Source organism: Doryrhamphus excisus, chromosome 4 (genome assembly GCF_030265055.1).
Source record: "Doryrhamphus excisus isolate RoL2022-K1 chromosome 4, RoL_Dexc_1.0, whole genome shotgun sequence".
Taxonomy (NCBI): Eukaryota; Metazoa; Chordata; class Actinopteri; order Syngnathiformes; family Syngnathidae; genus Doryrhamphus; species Doryrhamphus excisus.
In genome coordinates this window covers 17,500,282-17,516,192 of record NC_080469.1, presented here as the reverse complement: position 1 = coordinate 17,516,192, position 15,911 = coordinate 17,500,282, and the positions used below count along the sequence as shown (strand labels likewise).

At 38.7% G+C, this 15,911-nt stretch overlaps 2 protein-coding genes and 1 long non-coding RNA gene across 7 annotated transcripts; 2 read left to right on the top strand and 1 right to left on the bottom strand.

Annotated features, from left to right (window-relative positions):
- Positions 1 to 53: 53 nt before the first annotated feature.
- rgs7bpa (regulator of G protein signaling 7 binding protein a) lies at positions 54 to 7,955 on the top strand. The gene is made up of 6 exons (XM_058071758.1): positions 54 to 646; positions 1,897 to 2,063; positions 5,403 to 5,533; positions 5,616 to 5,763; positions 7,001 to 7,071; positions 7,165 to 7,955. The coding sequence occupies exons 1-6, from the start codon at positions 497 to 499 to the stop codon at positions 7,254 to 7,256; spliced, it is 759 nt and encodes a 252-aa protein (XP_057927741.1). The 5' UTR covers positions 54 to 496; the 3' UTR covers positions 7,257 to 7,955.
- Positions 5,329 to 10,347, bottom strand: LOC131128675 (uncharacterized). Its single transcript, XR_009129682.1, has 3 exons — positions 9,569 to 10,347; positions 5,594 to 5,724; positions 5,329 to 5,514 (listed from the first exon to the last, which is right to left on the bottom strand). It is a non-coding gene; the product is annotated as an uncharacterized LOC131128675 (long non-coding RNA).
- LOC131128672 (uncharacterized) lies at positions 9,434 to 13,865 on the top strand. 5 transcript variants are annotated; one of them, XR_009129680.1, is made up of 9 exons: positions 9,434 to 9,656; positions 10,752 to 10,839; positions 11,064 to 11,204; positions 11,380 to 11,510; positions 11,698 to 11,834; positions 11,947 to 12,040; positions 12,438 to 12,595; positions 12,684 to 12,697; positions 12,843 to 12,963. XR_009129680.1 is itself a non-coding variant. In XM_058071757.1 (7 exons), the coding sequence occupies exons 2-7, from the start codon at positions 10,782 to 10,784 to the stop codon at positions 12,522 to 12,524; spliced, it is 648 nt and encodes a 215-aa protein (XP_057927740.1). In that variant the 5' UTR covers positions 9,434 to 9,656; positions 10,752 to 10,781; the 3' UTR covers positions 12,525 to 12,994. The 5 variants fall into 5 exon arrangements, 3 of the variants coding, with proteins under 3 accessions (XP_057927740.1, XP_057927739.1, XP_057927738.1); XR_009129681.1 differs by lacking the exon at positions 12,684 to 12,697 and having other exon boundaries at positions 12,843 to 12,989; XM_058071757.1 differs by having other exon boundaries at positions 12,438 to 12,994.
- Positions 13,866 to 15,911: the final 2,046 nt, after the last annotated feature.

Below are 15,911 nucleotides of genomic sequence, written 5' to 3'. Positions count from 1 at the left end.
GTGCATGTCTGTGTGTGTGTGTGGGGGGGGGGGGGGGGGGGGGTAGTGAGGTGGTGACGTTTGTAGCCTTCTTGCGTGTGGAAGCACAGCAGATGGTCATCAGCCGTCATGCTGGTGCTTGGTGGGAAGCACACAAGACATGGATGCATTGTGCGGGATGCTGAGGCTGCGTGAGGAGGAGAGAGGAGGACACTGCACCGAGCCGCAGGAGTGAAGGTGACTTGATGCGGAGAAGAGGCGTGCGTCCTCTTCCTGCTGTTCATCTTTTCCCATCTAGGAGCACATCTGGCTCCACTCTGGGGAGGTGGAGGGAGGGTGGACGTGGAGGGGGAGGCAGCCACAAAGCCATAAACCAGGTTCGAGTCCGGGTGAGTCGAGGGGAGGACGGTGTGAAGTGGAGTTGTGTGAGGAGAGGAGGAAGGTGGTGGAGGGGGGGAGCGCTATAGCAAGAGCCATCCTTCTCTATTACGACTGTTCTCTTAGTGTGTGTGTATGCATGAGTTCTGCATCGAATGGGCGCAAAAACCGCCCCAAATCGGCCGGGACCATCTTCCAGATCGGTAAGCCTCTCTACCGAGACCCCCAGCGGAGGGAGAGCACGGAGAGTAGTCGCAGAGCCCAGCGCGCCCTGGCCGACTGCAGGATGGTAGGTGGCTGATATACGTACACATCCATGCCGTGCACGATGCTGGTTTCTTCTGTGCACGCACATATGACTACAGGGTAATATCTGCATGCCAGACTGGCTGTCTGTGTGGTGTGCATATAGCAGGATGCTGCAGTGGATATACAGTATGTCATTTTGGGATGGTGCATGAATGAGTGCCCAGTGCTGACAAACATACAGTATGAGAAGCATGGCAACGTCATATATAGGCTGCAGCTGCTCATGGAAAGCAGCTTGTTTGGGCTCTGAGGTGGTGCAAAGTCAGCATAGCATGACCCATCAACACTAATTATAGCATTTCATTGTTTTTTTGCTTGTCTTTTGCAGTTTATGTTGACTTTTTTGACATCCTTATGATTAAAAGTGTTATTGTTTTGACAGCGCTGCGTGTTAAATTATACAGTATGTTGTTTTTTTGCATGTGTATTTACATATATATTTACACACACACACCTATGCATTCACTGAAGATTATTCAGTGCACCTGCACAGACAACAACTGACGCATAATACTACAACATTCATTTTTTTGTTTTTTCAAAAAAAATCATCGCAGTATTATAATTCTCACTGTAATTCTTATTATTATAATTATCCGTCACAGTACAATTAATTTGTTTAATTGTTATACTTACTACTTACTTATCATTACTAATACTACAAATATATTTTTTATAAATCATCATTTATATAAATCATTTAAATAAATCATTTATTTTATAATTATTTTTATTTATTTTTATTAATTATTTTATATTTTTATTATTTTTATTTTGTTGTTTTCTGTTAGGGCTGCACGGCCCTACTACTACTACAACTAATATAATTAATTATATTATAATTATTAATTATTATTATAATTAATAATAATTATAATGACCAATATAATTATTTTTTGTTTTTATTTTATAATTATTTTTATTAATTATTTTTATATTTTTATTATTTTTATTTTGTTGTTTTCTATAATTCATTTATATATTTGTATGAACAAGAAGTGTACCTATTTCCCCACATGGTGGAGAAGCTGTAATTTTGCAGTCCAGAAAATGCCCTGTGGGATACATTGTGTATGCCGTGGTTAGAAGTCCAGTGTGTCATACAGTTTTTAATATGGGCAGCTTATTGTGTTGCAATCAGTGAAAAGTGAGCACCGTTATTAGACAATGTAACATGAGATGACATAATAGTCCATTAATGACAATATGATTTTTATGTCGTAAATACAGATTGTCCAAGAGTTCAACACGCTGGTGGCTCTGTATCGTGAGCTGGTCATCTCCATCGGCGAAATCACAGTGGACTGTCCTACCTTACGGGCAGAGATGCTGAGGACTAGAACCAAAGGCTGCGAGATGGCAAGGGCCGCTCACCACAGTCTGTCCTTGATTTCAGGGTGAGTGCTTAGAGTCACAGTGTACACTCAAAAAAAAAATGTTTAGCCTCAACAAAAAAAATCAACGCAACAGTTTCCATTAGTCTTTCTTAGTTATGACAACTTAATTTGAAATTGCTTTGAACCAACAAACAATATTGCATTGCATGAAATAGCTTTTCCTCTTCACTCAAAGCTTATTTTAAGTAATGCTTACTGAATAATTGTTGTCATAGGGACAAGTTTTTAAGTTCGTAACTCAAAAAAATATGTTGAGTTAACTGACTTAATAATTTTATTCAAAGTAGTTTAATTTGTTGTCTACTTAATTATAATAACAATGCACACAGCTTTTTAAGTAGCAGTAACTTAATATATATACTTCATTTTTTCTTTTTGGTATTTTTTGTACTTTCAAGAAAGACAGTTCAACCACTGCTTTTGTGCAATTAGCTGCATATTTTTATTTTGAACGCGAGCGTTGCAAAAAGAAAGTAAGAAAACAATCTTACATTTCAACTGCTCCTCTGTGACAAAAGTTTGTAATTCTTATGTATGTTTGTGTGAGCAGCTCAAAATAACCACATACAAAGTCTTCATAGATATATAACAGCAAAAGACAACTCGTCCAATGTTATGGCAAGAGACAAACTGCAAAAGACTGAAAGCTGCATAGTAACATAAGTATAATCCTAACTAAGCCCGCATCAGCCATTTGAAAACAAACTAAAAAACATTCTCTTTGGGCTAAAATATGTGAGTGTGATATATATATGTAAATATATGAGAAACAGTCTCCTTTTTTGTTGCATCTTCAGTTCAATAAATTAACTTTGGGCTAAAATATGAACAGATTTTTTAACTAATACCGTTTTTGTCCACTGTCACAACTGTCATGAAGGTTGAACATACTTTACAGCATAATACTAACTAGCTAACCAATACTAACCAAACATTTGGTTCCTTCCACAACAATTGCTGTTCCCCAGTGTTCTGATCCAGAGGTAGACCTGTCTCCAACAATGGCGATTTTCATCATGTGACTTTCAAGGCTGGTCTCGAACTCTTGGTTGTCCTTTAAAAGGAAAAGAAAATGGATGTATTGTCTTTGATGGTTTACATTTGACCTTAAATTTGTCTGTAAATGTGGCTGTGGCACTTGGGTAACAGTTGCTGTAGGTAGCAGTTACACGGCTAAACTAGCTCAGGGGAAGAATACAACTAACATGTGGTAACAGTGCTATACAAGCTAGCAGTCACATCTTTAAACAAGCTAAGTTTTACTTATCTCAATGAAAGTCTACTGTGACTAATTTAAAGCCATCACTTCAGTAGAACAAATAGAAATACATTTTACTCACCATGAAATGTTGCTTCAGTCTCCTGCTCCTTGTAGGAGATGGAACTTAAAATGGAAAGGTTAATGTTGAGAAAAATTATGTTACCAAGCTAATTTTATTAAGTCATGGCAACTTGAATTTTGTTTTAAGCTTACCAACAATAAAATTTGAGTGTATATGACATGCTAAATTAAGTTCATGTAATAGCCAACATTATTATTTGAACATAACTTAAAAAATAAAGTTAGCAACTTAGAAAGTTTATCTAAATCAATGAATTACATTTTTTACATTGCATTTATGTATTAAATCAAGTGGTGTCAAAAGATACTCTGAATTATTTTTTAGAGTGTATATAAGCATAACTGTAAAACCACAATGTACTGTATGGGTGCACTTATAGATAGTGGAAAGTATCAACATAAAGGCTAACAAAGTACAACAAAAGCAACGGAAAGTAGCAACAAAGAATAAATGTGTACAACACATGCCAGCGACTGTAGTAGAGAAAAAGTGCAAAAACAAACTACAAGCCGGAAAAGGCACGAGCAGGAGGACATGCTGGACACTGATGAACTTGGAAAACAATCTGTTGTTGAACAAGCCTGGAAGCATGTCTTAAGAGTGGTGTAGATTGCGGATGAGAGGCAGATGGAAATGGATGAAGGAGGCACCGCCGGAGGGCTCATCTGACTGAGAGTGGCTTGAGACTGAAGATGTGGAACACAAGATTGACCTTGAGAGAAGGAGGCAACCAGATAATGACAGCCAAGGGGTTGATGATGGCGTCGATCTTGTTGGGACCCACCAAACCTGGAGCTGGCTTTCTGGAAACCCCAGCAGGATATAATCAGGAGATGACAGCCACACCACTTGGCTGGATTGGTAATCCGTGATTGGTAATCACTGGCAGTGACGGTCAGTATAGTCTGGGACACGTCAGCACGGGTGTCCTGGAAACACAATGGGCCTATGCCAGGTGGAACAGATAGGTATGACTCTTGGGAACCATAGGGCCATGTGGCCAAGCATTCGAGGGTGTTGTGGGTTTAATCAATCCAGGTGAGATGGGAGGACCAAGAAGGGTGTCGATGACAGACGCAATGAAGGATGTCTTCTAAGTCCTGGTTGGGTGGTTATCTGCGGATGATGACCTGAGGGTAGGCTGAACGATACACCAAATGGGTGAGGCCCTCCACAATTCTGAAATGAACTGCGGACCCCTGACAGACGGCAAGTCCAAGGGATGCCATGGATCTGGAACACATGTCTGCCCAATAGTTAGTAGGTAGAGGGTTAGGGTTTGGTACCGTTGGAGATCGATAGGGATAGGGATAGGGATAGGGATGGGGTTGGGGTTGAGGTTAGGGAGAGGGTTGAAGGATGAAGGATGAAGAATGAAGGATGATAGGGACGAAGGAGGAAATCTTCATCACCCTCACCCCCCCCCCCCCCCCCCCCAAAAAAAAAGCCACCACAAGCTTTCAATTGGGACCACTCCCGAGTTTTCTTTGACATCCGGAAGTGTGCGGAACTTGCAAAAACGTGCCGTATCTCCAGGACAGGAAGTCATAGAGAATCGTGCTTGGTACAGTTGGAAAGCTTGTGGCCTAATTATAATTTAATTCAATTTTTTGCAAACTCTACAGTATAGCACCTTAATGTTATACATTTGTGCATGAAAAGTAGCTGTGAAAGACTGTAGTACCTCCAAAATGTTTATGAAAAATGTCCATTATATGTTATAAGCTCAGTTACAGTATGATTATCTTTATATTTAAGCATGTATGCTGCTGTAGCAGAATATCATAACGTGATGAGGCAACTGTAGGTAAATAAAACACACTCTGATGGACATTTTATGTTGGTGCATGCCATTACTTTTCTTTGGAAGAATGCATGTTTCAAGTAAAATGGAGGAGTAGACTTGATCACTCTGCGGCTTATTTGTCATATTTATTGTTGCATCATGTTTTATGACTGAAGATACGCTTGATTATGATGCATTTTTGTGCCTCAGGCCAGAGGACGGTGAGATCCACCCTGAGATCTGCAGGCTCTTCATCCAGCTGCAGTGCTGTCTGGAAATGTACATCACTGAGATGCTGAAATCTTTCTGTTTGCTGGGCTCCCTGCAGCTCCACAGGAAAGGTATTAAATGCACACAGACAATTCCCATGCATGTTTGTACCATCGATTTCTCTGTGGCACCTCCTACTGGATGTTGCTCCAGGTAAAGACATCTGCAGCCCATCCAGAGTGCTGGACAGGAAGGCGGAGGAGAGCTCAGACATCCCCATCCTGGAGGACACCTCTTCCTCGCCGACTGAGGTTCCTCAACTCTGTTGGTTGGTGGCCACAGACATAGAAAACATAGAAAAGTAAGTCAACTGCACTGTGTTATTTTGTGTTGTCAAGAAGTACAAGAAGATGATTCAAAAAGTGGTTTGACAATAGTAGACTATAATATAGACAATAGTGTTCCGGACAGCTGGCCTGGGAACGCCTTGGTGTACTCCCGGTGGAGTTGGAGGACCCCATGATTCAGAAAAGCAAAGAATGGAATGGAATTATTATTATTATTATTATTATTATTATTATTATTATTATTATTATTATTATTATTATTATTATTATTATTATTATTATTATTATTATTATTATTCATTTTCTACCGCTTATCCTAACGAGGGTCGTGGGGGTGCTGGAGCCTATCCCAGCCTATTATGTACATGGCTGAAATTACTTTCATGTATTACTCATTTTGTACAAAATCCTATTAAATTCCTATTATGCCGAACATTGCAACATTTCCTAATAACACAAAGTGAAAATTTTATCTTTGGTTACACAATGTAAATTGAAGTATATGACGGGACTATAATTTAAAAAAAAATTATATATGTAAATATTTTAAATATGTATTGCTTTTCTAGACAAACTTGTACTATAGTGTAATTGTACAAATAAATACATTACACATGAGAAGATTCACAGGGCTCTGTTTTAGGACCCATATGTTTTGTTGCAAAAAAAATTTCCAGCATTCATGTGTGTGCTGGAGCCTATCCCAGCTTTTTTCGGGTGAGAGGCGGGGTACACCCTGGACTGGTGGCCAGCCAATCACAGGGCACATATAGACAAACAACCATTCACACTCACATTCATACCTATGGACAATTTGGAGTCGCTAATTAACCTAGCATGTTTTTGGAATGTGGGAGAAAACCCATGCATGCACGGGGAGAACATGCAAACTCCACACAGAGATGGCTGAGGGTGGAATTGAACGCTGGTATCCTGGCTGTGAGGTCTGCGCGCTAACCACTCGATCGCCATGCAGCCCTATTATTATTATTATTATTATTATTATTATTATTATTATTATTATTATTATTATTATTATTATTATTATTATTATTATTATTATTATTATTATTATTATTATTATTATTATTATTATTATTATTATTATTATTATTATTATTATTATTATTATTATTATTATTATTATTATTATTATAGTAGTAGTAGTAGTATTATTACATACTACTTCCTGGCTTCTTGGTGTGCATACACAACATCAGAATGTATTTTTATTGTATTTATTTGTTGCAGGGACATGCGGGATATGAAGAACCTTCTCAGTAAACTCAGGGAGACAATGCCTTTACCACTGAAGAACCAAGGTAACTTATCTTCACTTATGAAACTTTAAAAATAAATAAATAAAAAGCTCTATGCTTTATTTTTGACTGTAGTTCCTCTGTTGCTGTGTTTAGATGACAGCAGTTTGCTCAACCTGTCTCCCTACCCGCTGGTCCGACAGAGGAAGAGACGCTTCTTTGGCCTCTGTTGCTTGGTAACCAGCTGAGGCCCCACCCATGTGGCATTGGCGAAACATTGCCCACCGTCCTCCATCATGTGTGTGTGTGTCCACCCCCCTCCCCCCACTCTATACTACAGTGCTGCCATTTTTAAACCAAACAAAAAAGAAGTCTGCCCATATTTTATTTACTTTGTAATACAAAGAAGACCTCATATTCCAGGCTAAGATTGACCTGGCAACAGATTCTCACAGTTATTGGGGGCAAAAAAAAATGTCCAGTTTTAATGTAAAAGAGAAAATGTTTGGAAAGGTATTTCCTATGATGAAACAAAAAAAGAAGTGTGTCTGATTTGTCATAATATGTAAAGTAAAAGCCACCTGAATGTTAAAGGATGGCCAAGGCAAGGAAGCCATTCATAATGTCTAGTCTGTTTTTCCCTTGTAGTCTTCCATTAAAGATAAACCTGTATACAACTTTAACTTTCCAGCTTTCAAAGTGCAATATACTGTATGATGCAGTGGAGAACTCACTTGCCCACACTGTATAAATACACAACTTGTATAACTACACTTATTGTGTCTCCCGTATGAATTGATAGGTTGTTGGTCAGTGCCCAACATGGCGCCCTCCTGTGGATGATGCTTGTCATTAGAGCCACGGTTTAGGGCCAGGTGAAGGCTGATGATTTAGATCATTTTGAATTGTTAATAAAACCTTTGTTATTGAAATGTATGGGACTAGCATTTTTTTAAATCTCACGCAGTACCGTCAAAATCCGCTAAGAGGCGACAAATCGTCACCAAAAACGTTGGCGTTTGGGCACGTGGTTTTCTGCTGATAAATTGATGTAACTCATGGCAAAACTCATATTTTCCATTTTAAAAAAATTAGTTGTAACAGTTATTGTCCCCAAAATATATATAAATGTATAAATAATGTATGGCTTATAAAATATATATGTATGCAGTGATTACTCATTACTAATAACCGCAACCGTGGTGAGGATAAGCGGAATAGAAGATGGATAGATATTTTGTTTAATGGGCAAAAAGGTTGACATTTGCTCCCCTTTAATTATGTTAAAAATATATATATTTGTGATTTTACATTTTACTTTACTTTACTTTTTTTTCTTTTTTACATATTTTAAGAGTGGCCACACAGTCAGAAGATCTGGATTAAACATATACCAGTCCAGAGTGTACCACACCTCTTGCACAGAGTCAGCTGGGATCGGCTCCAGCATTACCCCCGTGACCCGAGTGGGGACAAAAACTGGATGATGGATATATTAGGATGTTAATTTTTGGATCTTAACCTAACCTTAACTTCAGCTCCAAACTGACATTTTTACCCAAGTCAGCCATATTTGTAGTGTGTTTAACATTCATGTATTTACTAGAGTAAATGGACATTTTCGTCAATGCCACTAGATTCAAAACAACCAAAAGAACATAATAATAGACACAAACGACAATGATTGCTTTGATTTCTATAATAATTGCCTCTGGCAAAAGTCCCAAGTGAAAGTGTATGTAATGGCTAGTTTCAGTTATGTCAACAACCACTTATGTCCATGTGAGTCACCCACTCAGAGGAGCGTTGACATGCATAAACCAGTGGTTTATGGTCATGCAGAAATGTTTTCAGCCCCCCCCCCCCCCCCCCCCGATTTGATATATTAGCGATACTGATAATATCTATACATTTATCTGTACTGAGCAAACTCAACCTCAAACTGAAACCAGGAAAATGCAACAAAATGGAGAGCATCCAAGCGTGTTCAAGAGTCAAATTGCATGTTGAGTACTGTAATCTGTACATGTTGGCAGGACTGCATCCCCCGACTGTTCACCCCCACTGACATAAACCTACAAGCATCACTTACCAAATACCACACACATACAAGGTTAAGATGTGCGTCCCAAGACTTTTTGTTGATAAAATGTCCCTTGATTGATCCCAAGGTGTGATTTACTAAAGCAAACACTGGAGGGCGATAGAGATGTAGCAACAATTCATCCTTTATGGAAGGGAATTGCTGGAAATCCATCTGCCCATCCATTTTCTCCACTACTTATCCTCACTGGGGTCACGGGGGTATGCTGGAGCCTAACCCAGCTGACTTTGGGTGAGGGGCAGGGTACACCCTGGACTGGTCGCCAGTTATTGTGCAGGGCACATAAAGACAAACAACCATTCACACTCACATTCATACACAGTAAATTCCCCAGTGTTAAATATGCAGTGTCAAAGTGCATTGACTCTATCCGAGTTAATACAACAACAGCTTGAGTAAAGCGCCCCCCAGTGTTGGTGTCAATTTCCGTCGTTAAATGAGCAGTGTTAGACTTACTCTGAAGAGCCCCGCCCACCTCCTCTTCAATTTCTAACCGTCAGAATTTTCAAGACGGCATTTTCTCCCAGTGGAAAGAGTACGTACGGTAAGTTTCTGCTAATTACTTAATAAACCAATTATTTGGAGTTTCAACTGAAGCAGCATGTTAGAATTAATTTATATTGTTGTTCGCTGTGCACTTCAGTTATTTTCTGGTGGTTGAAAATGCCGAATTCTAAAAGGGCTAATGTGACCAAGTGGATGCTAGCTTAAAATGCCATTGTCATTAAACGTAATATTAACTAACTAGAAAGCGTCAGACTAGACACGAGGTAAGGTGAACGTGGTTAACATATAGCAGAAGGGTGATTATGTTGTGCATCGTCCACAGTGTGTATATTTTGAGAGGGGAGACGACTAAACTAGCTAAAGATAGCTTGATTCGTTAGCCACCTCAGGTTACGTTGCGCGCGCGGGTTATTTGAAAAAGTACAACAGTAAGTGAACCAGAAGATTTAATATGTACGTTTTACATAATTACTTATTGTATAATTAATTAATAATTGTATGTTTGTTGTCCATTAAAATGGCTGTGAAGCAAGATAGCTGCTTAAAACCAGGAGAAGGTCGATGTCCTAGTCATGTAGTTTAGTCTAATGCTTGTTGGGCAGAAAATTTCACTTGACAGTAATGTCTCAGTCGCCTTAAAATAAAGTAACGCTACTTCAGTTGTTGTTATTGGCAAACCAGTCAAGTTTATGATATTTGACAACCTCAGGTCAGAAAAAGTAGAGCAAGTGGCCAGGGCTGATCATAGTAAAGTATGTTTTGAGTCTAAATAGGAGACATTTGGGATTGCTTTATAGAGAAATGTGATTTGTTAAAATTATTTTGTGGTGGAAACATGATTTTACCTTAGGCAAGACAAGTCCTCTTGCCTAAGGACTAAGCCAATGTTAGTCTCTCCTGCAAATAGCTGATCAACTGTCAACTGCATGTGGCCTGAAACCTTTTTTAATCAAAAGTTGCACACCATTCTCCTCCATAAAAACCCTCTTTAATTTAATTAGAACTGGGGAGTCTCTGGCTGCATGAGACTGTTTATTGTATTGTTGTATTGTTTATGGTAAGAATGAGCATGTGAACTTTTATCTCTATAACGTTGTGCTGATCCTGCTTATGTGCTGTATACTTTCTGCAGAGAACATGCTCCTCAAAGTGAAACTTGGTGATGTCCAAAAATTTGTTAGAGTATACTGAGCCAAATCTGTCAGACTTTTTGAATGCAGGTAAGAATTTAATATTGTGAATGTGAGGTTTGCACAAGGAGCTTTAATTGTGCTATTAACTGAATTTAGCTGTATAAAAGTGATTTACTCAAGATTAGGGCTCTCGTTTTATATAATGTTAGGCATAAAGTTCTTTTTTGTTTTGCTTAAAAATAACTAATTTGAAACTAATTTAAAAAAATGTAATGACCTTTCTGTTTCTGGTTTTGTTTCCTGTTTACTAGCATTTGCCAAATTTGGTGTCCCAGCTGTAACAGAAGGTGTCAAAGTTGTTGACAGTTCAGGGACTGAATTAGATGACGATGTTTTTGAGGATATAGTAAAGGATCCCTCCACTGGGGTGCTAACCATCATATATGAAACAGGTTTGTTCCAGTTAAATTTGTAATCTATATTAATAGTGACAAAAGGTGAACCTTTATTTCGAACAAAGTTAGTTTGTTCTCAAGTGAAGCTTATGTTCTTCATTAGATAAGGAATGGGTTTATGGGGCAACTTTGCGTAACATGTCTTCTTTCTCCTGTTGCCAATTGTGGTTAGAATCTGTCTCCATGGTAGCCTCTCCTGAGTCCCAACTATCATCTCTGGGTTCATCGGACTCACTGGATACCATCGTCCTTTCAGACAGCCCTTCCAGAAAGTGTCAGAGGCTGTATTCAGAGGCTATGCAAGTAAGACTTCACACAGACACTAATGTTTTCTATTGGACAAGGATTAAAATGGTACAAATGGAGATGTTGAACTGCATTGTTTGAGGACTTTGTTGAAGTCATTATATCCAGCATTTAAGTTAACTTTGTATTGCAGTAGATATAATCCTGATTTTTTTTCTGTTTTTGTTTGATATTTGTATTTAAGCTGGTGAAATCCATTCTTACCAAGAAATCTGATGGAGAATATATAATTAATGAATACAACCGAACTAAGACCTTGGCAGATGAGAGCAGAAGGAAAATGGTGAACATACTGGCAGCTGATATGACGGAGAAGAATGGGTAAATTGGTTATTGTTTTAAGTTAGCACTTGTGCTCCTATTTAGGTTTCAGAGTAATTTGAAATCTGAAGTAAATCTAGGAAGTATGAATATGATATTGTTTTTCTTGCAGTACATCTCCACCCAGACAGGTGAAAGAAATGTATGCGAGAGGAATTGTGAACTTGTTCCCCTACCTCAGAGACCCATTCTCCAAGAATGGCTATGTGAGTTTACTCTTATTGTTCTTATAATGTTAAAATATTTTGAATCCTACCAGAGCATATTTTTTTCCACTTTTGTCACTAATAAAGTGGCTGTTTTTGTAATCCTTTCATTGTCCAAGGAGCATTATTATGATAGAGACAGTGGTACTGGGTACTTGGCCTGGGGAATTAAAACTATTCAGAGATGCAGTGCTAAAGACAAGCGGTCATTATTTGGAGGTAATCCTATAATAATGTATTGAACAGTATAGTCACAAGATCAGTTTGTGCCTTTGTTGTATGTGTTGCAATGCCTTTCAGCCAATAAACATTTTTTCTGTACAAGTAAAGTTACATCCAAGTGACTAAAAGTGTTTTGAAATGTATGTGATTGTCATCATATCCCCATATTGTTTAGCATCAGCGGAAGGACCATCTGGTGAGGACATGTCAGGAGGACCAACTGTCAGACGAGTTTCCCAATTCGTTCCAGAGACTGTCCTGAGTGAAGATGAGTGCAAGGAAGCAATGTCACTGATGAAACATTCAGCTGACGAGGACACAGTTAGGAAGAAGGTGAAGCTGACATTTGTCCATCGGCGTAACATGGTCCTTGTCCCACAGCAGTCAAGCAACATACTATCTGATTTTCCTCGTTTCAAAGACATCAGAGGCTTGGTAATTATCTAATTTTGACAGTGTGATGACACTTGAATGGTTTTCACTTCAGTAGATGGGAATTGTATTAATATTTTACAACTATTGCACCTTTTAACTATGACTGACTGTAATCCTGAAATTGTCACCAAACATACCACTCCAGGTTGAACAAGATTTTGCTCTGATGTTTGGAGAGGATGTATCAGGCAAGTTTCTGGAGAAGTGGTCAACCACATTCAAGAAGAAGATCATCCAACAATGCAGAACGATTCCCTCCACCAGTGAGCTTAAGGAACTCCTTCTGGCAGCTGATCCTTCTGAGGATGGGGATGAAGTGGATATTGACTATGGTGAGATGTTTGCAAGCATATATTCATTTAAATGAGAAAGTGCATCCAAAATGTTGACTGGAACCATATATTGAACAAAATCGCAGTGTTTGGCTTAACCATAAGGACTTTTAGAATAGATGAGCTTCTTGTGGTGATTTTAAAGTGCCATCTTTTTTCTATACTGTAATAAAAATGCTGCTGATATTGCAGTGCACTCAATTATATAGGTGGTCCACAATTCAAGCGTGTTATCAAACTTGTGTTGTTACAGGTTGGGACAGTGACCTCTCATCAATTTTACTGCTGCTACACTTGATCCCACCTACTGCTCTAGGTCGGAAGAGGCCAGGAAAGGTGTCTGCGTCCCGGGCTGAGGAGCATCTTGTGGTCTTCAAGAAGGTTTGTATTTTTTCCTAATTGATGATGTATATTTTACATTAATTTATTATGTAAACATTTTAATATAATATCACAACCATATAATTTTTTTAAATCTCCTCTCCATAGACGGGAACAAGCATCCAAGAGCATCTCGATGCCATAACTAGTAGCACTCAACCCTATCTCCTGGCTGTTGGAGTGAGGAAGAATGCAATCCACCAGTTCTTCATCATTCTCGACAAGAATGCTATACCTTGCAGGTCACCCTCTTCTCTTGGTGCTTCTGATGAACTTTTTAAGGTACACTTCGTGTTTGGGACATCATACAACACCATGCTCCACAACATGTACACGTTCATCCAAGCCACTGTGTACAACATTGATGTTGGCAAATTTTATGCCGACCTAAGGTCAGTGTTTTTATATTCTGTACCTGATGTTGATATTTTGGCCTGACAGGAAAATAAAAGTTGTTAAATGTATGCTATTGTTGTAATGTGTTTTGTACTCACTTGCTATTTAGCTATTTACAAGACAGATTTGGTTAGAGTTAATTTGACACTGGAAAAGAGTAAATAAAGTGTAAAATTAACACCACCAACAGTTATTTACAGAAATAGTGTCAAGTTTTCAGTCAATACTGTGCAGTGTTAACAAATGTTAGTATTTACTCTATAAGAGTTTTTTCTTCACTGCAAGGGAGTAAACAATCAACACAGTAAAGTGTAGCATCAAACCTTATGAGAGTTATTTGACCACTAATGCAGTGTTAATGAACAATTACATTTAACTCCATCAGAGTTGATTTATTACCACAGAAGAGTAAAATATCAACACTATTCAGAGTACTATTTACACTTTCCCGAGTTAATAAACCTGTAGTGTTAAATTTGAATAACACTATACAGTGTTAGCCAGTGTTAATTTTTTACACTATTTAGTGTTAATTTAACTCTAAAATTTTAACACTATGAAAAGAGTAAATTTAACACCAGTTCAGGGCAGGACCAAATAGACTCAGGAATAGTGTTAAATTTAACTCTTTAAGTGTTAATTTAACACTGCAGAATTTACTGTGTACCTACGGACAATTTGGAGTCGCCAATTAACCCAGTGCTTCTCAAATAGTAGGAACTGGCATTTTAGCACAAACCTGCCAACATGTACACATTTATAGTACTCAACATTAGGAATGTCTGATATTGGCTTTTTTTGCCGAAAACCGATACCATGACAGAAAATAATTGAGAACCACTGAATGAACCTAACATGGCTGTTTTGCTGGAAATGAGTTTTAATAAGAAAACATTGTGATTCAATTAGAGGGACAAAGACCACTGTCAGCCAAATGCGCCTCTGTCCTTGTAGTATGTCTTCCATCTCAATTCTGCTGTCATTGCGGTGGACTCATGCAATTCACAGCCATTACAAGCTGTCAGCTCAAGAGCAAAAGAGCCGTAGGACAGATTAGGTTGTGAGAGCGAGAGATGATTTTTTTTCTCTATAAATAAACAACCTGCTGAACTTGAAGATTGAGGATGTCAAAGTAATCAATTTAGATGAGGCTGCAAATGGAAGCAGGGAAGGGTTTGTTTTGTTTTGGGTTTTTTTAACAGGGTGCCAATGTTGGGGGAAAAAATACATTTTTATTTTTCCGCTGATAGCACTGGCATATAATAGAGCCAATTAGGACACAGCAGCTCATACAAATATGGTCACCGCCACCGAGAAAGAAGGAAATTGAACACCCTTCACGGTGAGCATCTTGTCGAACAGACATTGTGGAGCCACGCATAACTTGTCATCCGTGATGATGAGGGAGCAATCACTTTCCCTCTTACCATATTTCTATCTATTTATACATATGGCAGTGTCGCTGTTGTGGACAGGTATCACTATGCACAGTCCAAATGCAAATCCAAATTCACTGCACAGTGAAATTAGATGCAAAAATTCAGCCTTCACAAAGACAACAGTGCTAAGTTTTGGCACTTTGGAGCGCATAAGAGAGAGTAAGAGAATAAGGTTTGTGTCAAAATTTGATGGATGGCCCCCTGGGGAACCCAGTTGACCTTTTGACGCCGGTATGTTTTTCCAACCAGGTCAAAATGACATTTATGACACCCCAGGGCACCCCATGGGCGGTATCGCATGTGATTTACGACCCCCCAGGGGCGACATCGTTTCCTTTGCTGTAGATCGCCATTGTCTTGTGATTTACGATTCCCCAAGGTGGCATCGCAACCGCCGCTGCAGCCGTATCAGGATATGACGTCATCACCCGGCAAAGGCCTAGAATCAAAAACACCGGAAATCAAAGGATAATTTGGATTAAACATTGGAGTTGGCTTAATATATGCCTGTGTGTGTGTGCGGGTCTCTTGCCCCCCCTCTACCCTCTTTTTTTTTCAACCTCGTTTAAATTAAACGAATGAATATCAAAATTAAAAAATACATTATTGAATTGAAGAAATAATTCCTACATTACCTTGTAGATCCTCCGGCGGTCCATCCATCCA

Coding starts and splice junctions, on each gene's coding strand:
- rgs7bpa (XM_058071758.1), top strand. CDS start 497: ATGAGTTCTGCATCGAATGGGCGCAAAAACCGCCCCAAATCGGCCGGG. Junction 2,064..5,402: donor AGTCTGTCCTTGATTTCAGG/GTGAGTGCTTAG, acceptor TTTGTGCCTCAG/GCCAGAGGACGGTGAGATCC. Junction 5,534..5,615: donor CCTGCAGCTCCACAGGAAAG/GTATTAAATGCA, acceptor ATGTTGCTCCAG/GTAAAGACATCTGCAGCCCA.
- LOC131128672 (XM_058071755.1), top strand. CDS start 12,467: ATGTCAGGAGGACCAACTGTCAGACGAGTTTCCCAATTCGTTCCAGAG. Junction 12,698..12,842: donor TCAAAGACATCAGAGGCTTG/GTAATTATCTAA, acceptor ATACCACTCCAG/GTTGAACAAGATTTTGCTCT. Junction 13,411..13,518: donor ATCTTGTGGTCTTCAAGAAG/GTTTGTATTTTT, acceptor TCCTCTCCATAG/ACGGGAACAAGCATCCAAGA.